Source organism: Oncorhynchus masou, chromosome 13 (assembly GCF_036934945.1).
Source record: "Oncorhynchus masou masou isolate Uvic2021 chromosome 13, UVic_Omas_1.1, whole genome shotgun sequence".
Classification (NCBI taxonomy): domain Eukaryota; kingdom Metazoa; phylum Chordata; class Actinopteri; order Salmoniformes; family Salmonidae; genus Oncorhynchus; species Oncorhynchus masou.
In genome coordinates, this window is record NC_088224.1 from 60,348,996 (window position 1) to 60,364,314 (window position 15,319).

The 15,319-nt window shown below is 42.7% G+C and overlaps 1 protein-coding gene across 1 annotated transcript; it reads left to right on the forward strand.

Moving 5' to 3' along the window:
• The first annotated feature begins 7,926 nt into the window (after window positions 1-7,926).
• On the forward strand, window positions 7,927-15,201 carry LOC135552746 (cdc42 effector protein 3-like). The gene is made up of 2 exons (XM_064984559.1): window positions 7,927-8,093; window positions 12,781-15,201. Exon 2 carries the CDS (start codon window positions 13,114-13,116, stop codon window positions 13,999-14,001), a length of 888 nt encoding a protein of 295 aa, XP_064840631.1. The 5' UTR covers window positions 7,927-8,093; window positions 12,781-13,113; the 3' UTR covers window positions 14,002-15,201.
• The last annotated feature ends 118 nt before the right edge of the window (window positions 15,202-15,319 follow it).

A 15,319-nucleotide genomic window follows, 5' to 3' on the forward strand; every position in this document is an offset into this window, starting at 1 on the left:
TACATTGAACCTTTAAGGCTACATTGGACCTTTAAGGCTGCATTGGACCTTTTTGAGGGGTTAAAATTAGGTCAGGATTTGAGGCACCTAGGACTTGTAGTACTGCCATCAGCTAGGGGCTCCTCTGAGTATTCAGTATTCCTGCTTGATCACGTTGTCTCAACGTCAGCTGAATCCTTCTAAACTCCTGTCTGAGCTGCTATTCTGGAGGAGTCGGACGCAGAAAACATTAACCATCATTTTATTTTAAAGGTTTTTCCCCCAGACACATTAAGCCTAGTCTGGCACTAAAAAGCATTCTCAATTGAGAATCCTAATTTAAAGCGCTCATAAATCCAGGACTAGGCTAAATCTGTGTCTGGGAAATCAGCCCTTAAATTTGAACAACATTGTCATGCCATCTTATTTTCCCTTTGAAAGTATAAATGCATCAGATAGGCAAACATTTTCACGGACAATCATGGGGGAAAATATGATTTAATTTTTTTTTTACTCCCATGAACAATGAAACCTAGGCGTTTTCTCTGCATCAGTGACATTATTGTATATTTGTATGAGCACACTGACATCAACCTCTTGGTATGTGTCTGGTGGAGATATGACACAGAGAGCTTTCTGGTGTACACGTTGTTGTGTTTGGTGGCGTAGGCCCATGTTGCATGCCAGTGACTGTCTCTCTGTGGACAATGAATGCACACATCTCAAAATGGTCATAATATCCATAACAATAAAACACCCTCAGTCTGGAGTGAGTCTAACTATGGAAAAATGTACTGCTCTTGACGTATACATGGGAGGCTTACGCACATGGGGTCAATTGTGTTCTTTTGGGGTCGGGTGGGGGTTGAGGGTTTTTCTATTCCTCCTCTGTGTGAACAGCATGGACCCCTCCAAAGTGTTGTGCAAAATGTCTGGAACTGTCAAGTTTGCGATTCCCATGGGACTTCAATCCCAGTTTGTACGCCTTCCCCCGTTTCCTGTCCCATTTGGAAGAATTCCAGGCAATGCTTGCTTTTCATGAGAATACTCTGGTCTGCATACGGTAGAGACAACTTTTGCTCCTCCATGCCAAAGTGACCGTTTAAGAAACTTCAAAATAAAGCTCTGGCTTCATTTGGAAATAACACCGTGAAAAGTCCACAGTACTCTCAAGCAGGCCCCCTCCCCTTGATTCAGTACTTTATATGTTGATACTTTGAAGTACTAATGATATATTACGGGTGTTCAGTAACTAATTGGTCTCAACTTGTTGAATATTTAAGTTGAAGCATGTTTACAGATATGCTTTCTTTTAGCTTCTACATTTCTTTTAAGGCGCTTATGAACTGATAGTCTGAGAAAGTAATATCTCCGCATGACTTTGTAATAGCAGTTGTATCACAGGGAATTAGGATTTAGTTGTCTCTCTACTCTGACTCAACTGGCATTATAGTGCATTCGGAAAGTTTTCAGACCCCAAGACTTTTCACATTTTGTTACGTTACATCCTTATTCTAAAACGGATTCAAATTTTTCCCCATTCATCAATCTACACAACATACCCCATAATGACAAAGCAAAAGCTGATTATTTACATGTTTTGCAAATGTATATAAAAAAAAAATAATGCCAATATAACATTTACATAACTATTCAGACCCTTTACTCAGTACTTTGTTGAAGAACCTTTGGCAGTGATTCCAGCCTCGAGTCTTCTTGGGTGTGACGCTACAAGCTTGGCACACCTATATTTGGGGAGTTTCTCCCATTCTTTTTGCGCATCCTCTCAAGCTCTGTCAGGTTGGATGGGGAGCATCGCCGCACAGATATTTTCACTCGGGTTCAAGTCCGGGCTCTGGCTGGGCCACTCAAGGACATTCAGAAACATGTCCCAAAGCCACTCCTGCATTGTCTTGGCTGTGTGCTTGGAGTCATTCTCCTGTTGGAAGGTGAACCTTCGCCACAGTCTGATGTCCTTGAGCAACTTTTCATCAAGGATCTATCTGTGCTATGCTCCGTTCATCTTTCCCTCGACCCTGACTGCTGCTGAAAAACATCCCCACAGCATGATGCTGCTACCACAATGCTTCACCGCAGGGATGGTGCCAGCTTTCCTCCAGACGTGATACTTGGCATTCAGGCCAAAGAGTTCAATCTTGCTTTCATCAGACCAGAGAATCTTGTTTCTCATGGTCTGAGAGACTTTAGGTGCCTTTTGACAATCTCCAAGCGGGCTGTCATGTGCCTTTTACTGAGGAGTGGCTTCAGTCTGGCCACTCTACCATAAAGGCCTGCTTGGTGAAGTGCTGCAGAGATGGTTGTTCTCCCATCTCCACACAGGAACTCTGGAGCCCTGTCAGAGTGACCATCGGAGTTCTATGGACAATTCCTTTGACCTCATGACTTGTTTTTTACTCTGACATGCACTGTTAACTGTGGGACCTTATATAGACAGGTGTGTGCCTTTCCAAATAATGTCCAATCAATTTAATTTACCACAGGTCAACTCCAATCAAGTTGTAGAAACATCTCAAAGATGATCAATAGAAACAGGATGCACCTGAGCTCAATTTCCAATCTCATAGAAAAGTGTCTGAATACTATTTTTTTTTAAATATATATAAATTAGCAAAAATAAATAAAAACCTGTTTTCACTTTGTCATTATGGGTTATTGTGTGTAAATTGATAAGGATTTTTATTTATTTAATCCATTTTAGAATAAAGCTGTAACGTAACAAAATGTGGAAAAGGGGAAGAGGTTTGAATACTTTCCGAATGCACTGTATGATCTACAATACAACCAAGACAAGCAGCACTGATTTATGGTGATTAAGAAAACAAGTGTTGTCAATTTATAAGGCCTTCGCCCTCCACACGCCGCCAGCATTCAACATGGATATCTCCCCATCCTGTTGTGGTCAAAAGTACACAAACCCAGAATCCATATGTGGAACTGGAGAAAGATATACTCCAGCTGGAGTTGGCACCCAAACTCCAACACGCCCCTCTGCTCCAAAAACACGTTTTTCAGGGTAGACGTTGGCATGAGAAATTGTGAAAAGGCCTTCTGGGTTCTCACTGTGTGAACTTGCCACCCCACTCACTGGAGTATTGTGCCCTCCATCCCCTTGAAACTTGGTCATATTCAATGAGCCGTGAGCTCTGTTTATTCATCTTACTGCTCAGCTGTAGTATTTCCCAGGTTCACTCTTAGTAGTGTGTGTGTGTGTGTGTGTGTGTGTGTGTGTGTGTGTGTGTGTGTGTGTGTGTGTGTGTGTGTGTGTGTGTGTGTGTGTGTGTGTGTGTGTGTGTGTGTGTGTGTGTGTGTGTGTGTGTGTGTGTGTGTGTGTGTGTGTGTGTGTGTGTGTGCATGCGACTTCTATCAAATCAGGTTTAGTAAATCATCTTTCCTCCATAAAAATGTTCCAGCCCAATGTACCATCTACCAATCAAGTAGCCCTCCGCCCAGGTTTGGCCATGTAGAGTTGATTCTCTTCCTCTTTTCTTTGTTTTTGTCTATTTTGGTTTGTTTGTTCTAGCGTGCCCTTATCCATGACCCACGAATCCACCCTGGCCCTGTCGTGGGGGAACAGAGGGAATGATGGGAAAGGGAGGAGACAGGAATGGCTGGCCTTCCTTAAAGGGAAGTGTGTGTGTGAGTGCGGCATGGTGCTAGCAACGCCAGGATTGTGGGTTCGATTCCCATGGGGGACCAGTACAAAAAAAATATGTATGCGCTCTACTGTAAGTCGCTCTGGATAAGAGCATCTGGTAAATGACTCAAATATAAAATGTGTGTCTGAGTGAGAAATAAAAGAGGGAAAGAGAAGAGACAGAGAGACTGGCTTTCCATATTGTCTACCTGCTTGTGTGTACAGTAGTGTGGAGGATGGCTACTTTTTCAGCATCCTTCCTTCACCCTCTGCTATTTTAGTCTGCCTCGCACCCTCCTGTTTCATCATTCATTGTTATGTGTTTCACAGGCTAGGCCTATACACCCAATGAAAAAAGTGTGTGGAAAAAGTGACCAAGAATGAATTTTCAAAGTTAATTCAATAAGTCATTCTATAATCAATGTTAATTGTCTCCTTGTTTAATTTCACAGAAATGTTCTAGTTGTCTGTCAACAAGACTGACTGTCTTTTTACGACACATTTTAAATTAGACTGTAAAGAACTGAAATACACCAATACCAACATATAAGCATTGATGGCCATTCTCCTTCCTTACCCATTTCTATTGATGCAAAAGTGTTCAGTAGTTTTTCACTGTGAGTTTATAACCATAACTGACTTGCACATCCTACTCTAAACTGGGTAGACAGTTGCAGTTAATTTGTGAGTGAGTCAATGCTACTGCTGCCTCAGACTCTGACACTTAGTACAACTTGACTGCCTGATTATTTCGTCACCTTCCTGGTTTGAGTCATCCTTTCCAAATGGAGCTTCGCAGCCCAATTTCCCTCGAGTTTAGCTGAAGAACTCAGAGTTGTCTATAATGGAAACCACATGACATGAACACACACACTTCCCAGGATTCCTGCTTGTGAGGTCACTCTGTTGCTCATCTGTTCATTGTCCGTGACTTTCACTGCCCAAATCCTGCTCAATCGAATACTGTATGATTGTCAGTGTGCTCTTATCAACAATGGAGCCCTTGATGGATTTAGGTAGCCATCTGAGACTCTCTAAGGAGTTGTGGGAAGAACCCAGACTGGGAGGGGCCACCTGTTGAACCCACAGAGCAAGGAAGAACTGTGGCATATGACCCCCTGATAAACCCAGCACCACAGGCAGGGAAGATCCACAGCAGAACAGACAGATTAGAAGCATGGGTGGGGGTGGAGGGACAGGGCACCCACAACCTTTGAGGGGGTCCTCTTGACTTTACCCCACCCTGTCTGTGTCCTCAATTACTCAACCGTTTTCATAAATCTCTCCCATTTTGTAGTGTGCTTGTACTGTCTTTGATCTATCCACATTTACTAGCAGTCTACTGCTCTGGCCTGTGTAATTTCTTATCTTGTGTACTGATTCTCCCAACACTTCAAAGGCTGGAAGTGTGTGTGTGTGCGTGTGTGCGTGTGTGCGTGTGTGCATGTGTGTGTGTGTGTGTGTGTGTGTGTGTTCTGAAACCTGTCAACAATTCCACTGGCAAGTTCTTGGGTTGAACTTTAATGAGCATTTAAACCACAAGACCATAAAAGTTAAATTAAGATTTTTTTTTGTAGATTGTTTTGGGGTTGTTCTGCCTGCATGCAATTTTACAGTGTTAAGTCAATTCAGCGGAAAAAAAATGTTTGTCTTGCAGACCCGCCCAAAGAGTAATACCGACTGTGAAACAAATGTTTCTAATCTACGCTGCAAGCATAACGCATGGACCACAAATCAGTTCATGCTATGTTGTCAGTATGAGTCTTGAAGACCTAACGTATCAGACTAGCCTCAGAGCAAAACGTATAATATTTTATAAAAATGAAGGGAGGGAAGTTGGTCGGGGTGAATGGGTGTATAATGCGAACTGACAACTTCAGCATTTTAGCTAATTAACAACTTTGCAACTACCTACTACTTTTTTGAGCTTCATTGCAACTACTTAGTACGTTGGCTAACCCTTCCCTTACCCTTAACCCTTTAACCTAAATCCTAACCCTAACTTTAACCCCTAACTTAATGTAGCATAACACGCCAAAGCAGTCAAAGGTAGCATATCATACAGTAGAACTTAATATATCATACTACACTGAACAAAATTACAAACACAACATGTAAAGTGTTGGTCCCATGTTTCATGAGCTGAAATAATAGATCCCAGAAATGTTCAATATGCACAAAAAGCTTATTTCTCTCAAATGTTGGGCACAAATTTGTTTACATCCCTGTTAGTGAGTATTTTGGGCGGCAGGTAGCCTAGTGGTTAGAGCGTTGGGCCAGTAACCCGAAAGGTTGCTGGATTGAGTCCCCGAGCTGACAAGGTAAAAATCTGTCCTTTTGCGCCTGAACAAGGCAGTTAACCCACTGTTTCCTGGTAGGCCATCATTGTAAATTAAAATTTGTTCTTAACTGACTTGCCTAGTTAAATAAGGGTTACGTTTAATTTAAAAAATAAAAAATGTCCTTTGCCTAGATAATTCATCCACCTGAAACCTGTGCATATCAAGAAGCATGATCATTACACAGGTGCCCCTTGTGCTGGGGACAATAAAAGGCCACTCTAAAATGTGCAGTTTTGTCACACAGCACAATGCCACAGATGTCTCAAGTTTTGAGGGAGCAAGCAATTGGCATGCTGAATGCAGGAATGTCACCAGAGATGTTGCCAGAGAATTGAATGTTCATATCTCTACCATAAGCTGCCTCCAACGTTTTAGAGAATTTGGCCATGCTTCCAACTGTCCTCACAACCCCAGACCATTTGTATGGTATGGTGTGGGCAAGCGATTTGCTTACTTCAACGTCATAAACTACTGACAACAAACACAATTGCATTTTATCGATGGCAATTTGAATGCACAGAGATACCTTGACGAGATCCTGAAGCCCATTGTCGTGCCATTCATCCGGGCCATCACCTCATGTTTCAGTATGATAATGCACAGACAGACCCATGTTGCAAGGATCTGTACACACTTTCTGGAAGCTGAAAATGTCCCAGTTCTTCCATGGCCTGCATACTCATCAGACATGGCACCCATTGATAACGTTTGGGGTGCCCTGGATCGACGTGTACAACAGTTTCAGTCCCCGCCATTATCCAGCAACATCGCACAACCATTGAAGAGGAGTGGGGCAATATTCCACAGGCCACAATCAACAGCCTGATCAACTCTATGAGAAGGAAATGTGTACAGATGCATCTTTATTCTCAGTCATGTGAAACCCATAGATTCGGGCCAATGAATGTATTTAAATGAACTGATTTCCATATATGAACTGTAACTCAGTCAAATGTTTGAAATTGCTGCATGTTTCGTTTATATTTTTGTTCAGTATTATTGGGTCAAATCAAATTGGTGCGATCGAGATGTAGGATACTATATGTCCTACAATTCGCGTTGACCCAATGTAAAGTATCATTATACTAAATGGAGTGGCACGGATTGTAGTGCTCTGAGACCAGCAGACGACCTTATCTCTGACTTTAACGGGGTAGATTTACGGTGCCAACATTTGGGCTACCTAAATAGCGCACTGTCTTTAATTACCTTCATAATAGCCTACCTGTAAACTTTTCAAAGTGCTGAATTGAGACATAAAAGTTGTTGTGCATGGTGAAAGTTCTTATGGAGTAAATATAGCCTAACCTTATTCTTGCAACAGTAGACCAGGTGTGTATGAGATGTAGCCTGGATGGCATGTACTAAACCTTAAACACATAGGCAGAGTAGGCCTAGGTCGAAACATAAGTTCGTCTACGTGAACAAGGCAACAACGCAGGTCTTTGGGTTGTTGCGCATGCGAGACATCAGGTAAAGTCTACAAATGAAATTGGCGAACAGTGCTGTCACTTCACTTTCAGAGAGAAGCACCGGCTCGGATGAACTCCAATCAGATTCATTATCTAGCGGGACAGAACGCTTGCCTCGGTAGTTATTGGCCATCAAGACAGTTCCTCAGAGACGGGAAAAGCAATGACGGTTCCATTTTAAAGGCTGACTTTCACAATATCACATACTCAAAATGATTAGGCCTATGCTTAATTGGTTGTCCCATATGCAGAATGTGCGCATCAAATGTTTGTGCTTCATTGAACTTTAAAAACGGATGTGTTATGCTTAGCCAAAGATTTAATAGATTGTGTGATGAATTTACTTTCACAATGTTTTTGAATCATCTGTTGCTGCATGCTATTTAGCCTACTATACTTTACCAATCGTTAATTGCACACAAGAGCGCGCATCACAGGATCGCCTTTCACTTTCTTCATTCACAACCATCACGCCCCCTCGCTTCTCCACTCAAACTGTTCGCGAGGCTCCTCGACTACAGAAACAGATCGCAGTAAGAGGTTTACCTGTTCTTAAACTAACCAGAGAAGCTGACGCCTTAATGGTGGACTATAGACACATCTCCGTGATTATTCACTGTGGAAATATAGCTATTCCTTTACAAGGTAGGCAAGTATTCACTCAATAATCTATTATTTACTTCTGTTTAGGCTATTATTACGAAATTAAAACTGTTGTTTCACAAGTAATTATGGCTACAAGCTATTGTCACTTGTCCGTTCTGTCTGAATATCTCTTACCTAAAGTATAAAAAATAATATATAGATTATATTTCGCTAGCCTGCATGACTGCAAATTAGAAAATAATTTATATCCCTGTTTGATTACCAACAATGAAATCAAAATGTGTTGAAATGACAGTCTTCACATGAGATGAGCAGTTTAAATGTGCGTCATTTGGTAGCCGATACAATTCGATGTGTCGGAACCACTGTCTGCATCTGATTATGATGGATCTAATAGGTTAAGAAGATTACAAGTGTAATAAATAGTGCTTATGATATAACTGTGTGTTCCACTACCAGAGCTGTCAACCAGTGTGAGCCACGCGACCCTCACAACGCTCTATCAAATAGATATAAAATACATCAGTGAGAAGAAGCCACTTTAAATTCAGTTGTTTGCTATACACATGTTCGTACTTTTGTTTGGGTATATTCCTTATAACCATATAATACTGTAGCCTACATCGTTCCATTATTTACAGCCTTATATAGTAGTCCTCTGCTATACCCTAATCAATGGCCTCTTCAATAAACATGAACGACTACTCCTTCAAGCGTGTGTCCTATAGACCTACAAACGTAAACCTATGTATTGCTCTCTTAGAAAATAATCGCGTTTAAAATAGCCGAGCTGTGTGTGTGGATTAGCAGGTATACAGTGGTAGCCTACCAAATAGTTAACTGGGGGATGTCCGGGAATTGGATGATCTCAGAGCCTAACTATTACATAAGGTTTGTGTTGGTACAACCCACCCACTGGGCATAGACGCCAATTCAACGTCTATTCCACGTTGGTTCAACCAGTATGGGTCTGAGTGAGACTGTTACCCAAGGGCACAAGAACCTGGGACCTTAATCACGAAAAGAAATCAGAGCCTTTCTCTCTACAATCTCATTTCAAACCCAGAAATCTGTTTTCCACAAGCCATATGACAAATTAATTACATTGGCCATACATATCGATGCTTTCGTATTACCTCTTCAACATTGAAATGATTTAATTCACTGCTGGTTTGATTAAATTATACCGTCTAGGTAGGCTATATAATATGCACAACAATGCACAACATACATTAATGACGTTAAAGTTGACAGGCAATACGTTTGCGCAATAGCCTGAGTATTCTCTTCAAAAACGTGTGGATAATGTATTGCACCTACTGAAAAATAAACTAGTAGAATAATTAATAGATTGGGCGTTGGGTTATTTTGTTGGCCTGGTTTTGGTCATCAGAAGAGAGAAAAACTAAGCAAAATGTCAACCACTGATTAGAGGATGCGTGCCATTGGGATGGCCGAATTACGAGTTTCAGGACTAGGAATGAAGCACAACTTCTTAATAGCCACTTTCCTTGGTCGGGTAGAGAAGTAACAAGGAGTGCGGAACTGGTGGTATAATGGTATAACCTTTTGATACACAACGCAAATGGAAACCATATGTGGCAGAAATAAACTACAAACAGGTGTTGACTTGAATAATTATGTTACATATGTGTTCAGGAAAATAATAACAAAATATAACATAATGCAGTCAGAATCGTGATTTTCCTGTGTTTTATATATATTTCCACACTATGAGTTTGGAAATATACTGTGATGTTCTGAAGAGGATGATAATGCCATTTTAGTGTAATAGCTATTTGAAAAGTACACTTGAAATTTCAGCCTGTTTTGGTGGGATGGAGTTGGTGACATCACCAGGCAGTCAATTAGTTAATAGACCAATAAGAAAGAGAGTTCCAAACCAATCTGCCAATAACAGCTAGTTTACAGTTTTCCCCTCCCCACTCAGACCACTCCCAGAATTCTTGCTTGAGAAATTGCTCTTTGCTCTTTGTTTCTTTTTGAAGGTGGCTGCATTGGACCTTTAAATATCCCCATTAATATTTTAATTAACAAGAAATATCTAGGCATATTTTTTTAGTTGAACCTTTATTTAACTTGGCAAGTTAAGAGTAAATTCTTATTTACAATGATGGCCAAACCCAGACAGTCCCTATGGGACTCCCAATCACGGCCGGATGTGATGCAGCCTGGATTCAAACCAGGGACTGCAGTGATGACTTTTGCACAGAGATGCAGTGCCTTAGACTGCTGCGCCACTCGGGACCCCAATAGATCTGTCACTTTTGTGATGAGTAATTCAACATTTTTGTCAGTTTTCATCCAGCTGTCTCATCAGTAGTCTGTGTGTGTGTGTGTGTGTGTGTGTGTGTGTGTGTGTGTGTGTGTGTGTGTGTGTGTGTGCGTGCGCGCGTGCGGGCATGCGCGCATGTGTGCGTGTGTGTGTGCTTGTGTTTGATAAAACTTCCTCTGTGATGGAATTAGGGTAAATCCCTCACCATAAATAGGTGAGGAGCAGGGCCCAGGACCTTCTGAATGAAGAGTGGAGCAGGACAGGATTACAGCATTGTCATGCAGTAGCAGGACTGTCAGCATACATGGGCAAGCACAGCACTTTATCCCTGTTGTGTTGTGTTTGTCAACCAGCATGTTTATATATTCACTTCCCTGCATACAATCTGCCAGACACATAATATAAAGATAGAAGGGTGAAATATTGTTTACTTCCTACTCAATAAATATAATTTAATATCTCTGTCTGTCTCGGAGAATAGTAGGCTGTTTGTATCATGTCTGTTGGCATGTCACAGAAATGGTATAGTCCAATTGCCAGGGCAATCTTTCACTATCAGCCCGCATCTGCTGTCACTACTCAGTGACACAATGCCTTGTCACAATGTGGCTAACGACTCTGCGGTCAATTAACACTGAAAATCATCACCGACAAGTCTCAACACCTCTCTTATAAAGACCTCAAGCAGCTTCATATGTGAAGCTCGTGTTAAAATTCACATATCAGTTAGAGATGCCAGGAGTCGACTGGCTGTGGTAGAAAATGTGTAGCATCTCAACACATATCAAGTGTGACAACAGTACTATAACTCCTAAAGGATATGATTCATACACAAATCACCTCAAACCTAATGAGACATTGAAATTGTTTTAACTTTTAAATACAGGATTCATGGTTAAGAAAGTTTTCATAACAGAACAGTTTACTGGAATATAAGATGATGGCTAAATAGGAGTAAAGTCCTCGGGTTGGTGGGGATTCCATTAACTGAGATGATTAACGATAATGTCGTCAGCTGAATGCAGTCAGCAGTATCATCAGTTAGTCAGCTTAGAGCACAGCCACGAACTACACTACATGACCAAAAGTATGTGGAGACCCGCCCGTTGAACATCTCATTCTAAAATCATGGCCATTAATATGGAGTTGGTCCCCCTTTTACTGCTATAAGAGCCTCCACTCTTCTAGGAAGGCTCTCCACTAGATGTTGGAACATTGCTGCGGGAACTTGCTTCCATTCAGCCATAAGAGCATTAGTGAGGTCGGGCACTGATGTTGGGCGATTGGGCCTGGCTCGCAGTGGGAGTTCCAAAAGGTGTCTGTTAGGGTTGAGGTCAGGGCTCTGTGCAGGCCTGTCAAGTTCTTCCACACTGATCTGGACAAACCATTTCTGTATGGACCTCACTTTGTGCAAGGGGGCATTGTCATGCTGAAACAGGAAAGGCCCTTCCCCAATCTGTTGCCACAAAGTTGGAAACACAGAATCATCTAGAATGTCATTGTATACTGTAGTGTTAAGATTTCTATTCACTGGAATTAAGGGGCCTAGCCCGATCCATGAAAAACAGCCGCTTTGAAAGTTACTGAGCTCTTCAGTAAGGCCATTCTACTGCCAATGGATGTCTATGGAAATTGCATGGCAGTGTGCTCAATTTCATACACCTGTAAGCAAATGGGTGTGGCTGACATTTTGGGGCTCCCGAGTGGTGCAGCAGTCTAAGGAACTGCATTTCAGTGCTAGAGGCGTCACTACAGACACCCTGGTTCGTATCCAGGCTGTATCACAACCGTCCGGGATTGCGAGTCCCATAGGGCGGCGCACAATTGGCACAGGTTTTGCCGGTGTAGGCCGTCATTGTAAATAAGAATTTGTACTTAACTGACTTGCCTAGTTTGAAGGGGTGTCCACATACTTTTGTGTATGATCAGCAGGAATAAAGATGCTATGCAAAAGACCACAGATCATGATGAGCAACTTTAGATTTTTTTTATGTCTGTCATCCAAATGGGCTTTGAAGAAAAAGGCTACAGTTAACATGCATTTAAATGCTTGTTAGTGTAATGTGCACACAGCTCTGGAGGAAACACAGAGGTCCTGATAACAGGTTACCACACAGGGAGAGGCACGCAAAATGCTTTTGAACAAATCATTTCCTTGGAAAATTGTGTTTCCACAAAAGTCTAGCAAGTCTTTGGAATGCACAACAAATTCCCGAGGATGTATGATTTACTGTGTGATTCACTGCAACACCCCACACAAACCTCAAATCAGCACACACCATCTGCCATGTAAAACCATAGGCATTTTTGAGTGGTTTCAGCCAGTCCCCCTCAGCAAACACACAGATTCTTGAAGTGTTTCCCCTTGTATTTCTGTCCTCTGGCTCCAAGGTTGTAAATCTCTCTGTCTTTCTCTCTGTGTCTCCACAGACCTCCAAGACTAGCGTTTTGATGTCACATTCCCAAAGCAACTGAGCCCCGTCAGAGAAACAGCAGACATAAAGATAGCCAAAGGATTCTTCATCTTCAGAGAGGACAAAGAATAAGAAAGAAGGGAGGTTTTGAAGCTGGAACACCCACCACCCTTATTGAATAATGGTGACTTTTTGAGAGTGCGTTGATCTTAGGTCAAGGCCTACATGCCACTGTGATCACTAAGAAGCGGACAAAGGAAAAAAAAAAAAAAAAAAATCATATTAAAAGGAAGTGCAAATCTCATCACTGAGAGACGATCCCCTCACAAACTGAATTCTGGGAAACAGAATGCCAGCGAAGACGCCCATGTACTTAAAGACTACCACACCCAAGCGGGGGAAGAAGCTCAAGCTGCGAGATGTCCTGTCCAGTGACATGATTAGCCCCCCGCTAGGGGACATGCGCCACAGTGCCCATGTCGGGCTGGAGGGAGAGGGCGACATGTTCGGAGACGTAGGCTTTTTACAGGGCAAGATGGACATGTTGCCCGCCCTGAACGGCTTACCACGGTCCCACAGTATGGAGAGGCAGCTGGATGAAGTCTACCCCGTGAACGACAAAGGACTCAACCACTCTTGTAACAACCACCGCAATCCCTACCACCATTCCACCAGCCTGCTGAAGAGCACCATCTCCATGCCTGTGTTCATCGCCCCCGAGCAGGCCCCTCCCAAGCCGCCTCGGCTCCACCTGGAGGACTTGACCCCCCCGTCCCAGCAGCAACAGCAACAGCAGCAGCAGCACCAACCTCAGCCGAACAACCATAACCACAATGACCACAACCAGCAGCGGCATCACTCCATGTCTGTGTGTGACCAGGGTGTCGGCTGCTACATGGACCCATGCCACGACCTTAATTACTCTGCATCCTTCAGGCACCTGGTGCCCTCCTCCGGCTCCTTCTCAGAGGTCTCCTCAGAGGACTCCATGTCAGAGAGCTGTGGCCCCCTGGAACCTCAGAGGGGGCTGAGCCTGGATTCAGACGCTGGCCTGAGCAATGAGGACCTGAGGAGCGAGCGGAGTGAGTCGCCCACCGTGTGCCCTAGATTCTCTCCCGGTGTCTCCCGATCAGAGTCCCTGATGGGCTTGGATCTGGACCTGGGGCCATCCATCCTGGAGGACGTTCTGAGGATCATGGACCGCTACAAGAGTGTTGATGACCACTGTGATTTGTGAGCAGATGGGGGGAAAGGGGTTTAGACACTGCTGTGCAGAGGTGTCTGGTACACTTTTTTTTACCATCCTCCATATAGCCTAATGATGATTAAGCTGGTCCAGCAGGCAGACAGGCAGGCGGGCGAGCGGGCGGACGGACGGACGGACGGACAGACGGACGGACGGACAGACAGACAGACAGACAGACAGACGATAGTGCCAGGACTGACAGACAGACAGACAGACAGACAGACAGACGATAGTGCCAGGACTGACAGACAGACAGACAGACAGACAGACAGACAGACAGACAGACAGACAGACAGACAGACAGACGATAGTGCCAGGACTGACTGACAGACAGACAGACAGACAGACAGACGATAGTGCCAGGACTGACAGACAGACAGACAGACAGACAGACAGACAGACAGACAGACAGACAGACAGACAGACGATAGTGCCAGGACTGACAGGCTAAAAAGCCTGGGACTTAAGACGGCTGTAAATGTGGGACTATATAATATCCAGACTGGATACACAGCAGCTTCAGAACCAACCATTTGTCTTTTGATATTCAGAATCACAATGGGGGAGAGACAATAATTTCTCCCAAATGTTGTCTAAGTTTTCACAGACTATCATTTTACATGTTTTTCAGCATAATTCATACTTCACTAAGCTCTGTAGTTTTGTGATAGGATGAAACGTAGTTGTCTGAAAATACAATTATGTACTTAAAAAGCCTTCAAGGTTTGTGTTTTTTTTCCCTGAAATATCATATTGCTGATATTGCTGATATTCTTCCAGGAACACATTTTTTAAAATTCTGTATTTACATCGATGAATTTTACTATTCTGTCAGAACAATACGATCAAGACTGGAGTATGCTATGTATTAGTTTGCCATCTAGTGGCATATGTAAGAATGACACCCAAAATGCAGAAGTTCGAGCAGGGCAAAAAGTGAGGTCAAAATGTTGTTTTCTGGGGGCTAAAGTGCATTAGAATCAAAGTATCAGAAATGTGCAGCTTCTTCAAAATCCTTTAAATATAGTGGGATGACCAGAGAATGTTTCTCCTTTGTAACAGCTGTGCAATTTGTGGACTTGAATCGAATCCTTCAGCATTTTCTTCTATTGCGTTGTTAAATTACAGTGTATCTCCAATTGTTATGTATATAACTGTAATGTATGAAATAAATATGGGAATTAGATGCTGTACCATTGTATAATTCCATTATTTTATACACACTACCGTTCAAAAGTTTGGGGTCACTTAGAAATGTCCTTGCTTTTGAAAGAAAAGCACATTTTTTGTCCATTTAAATAACATCAAA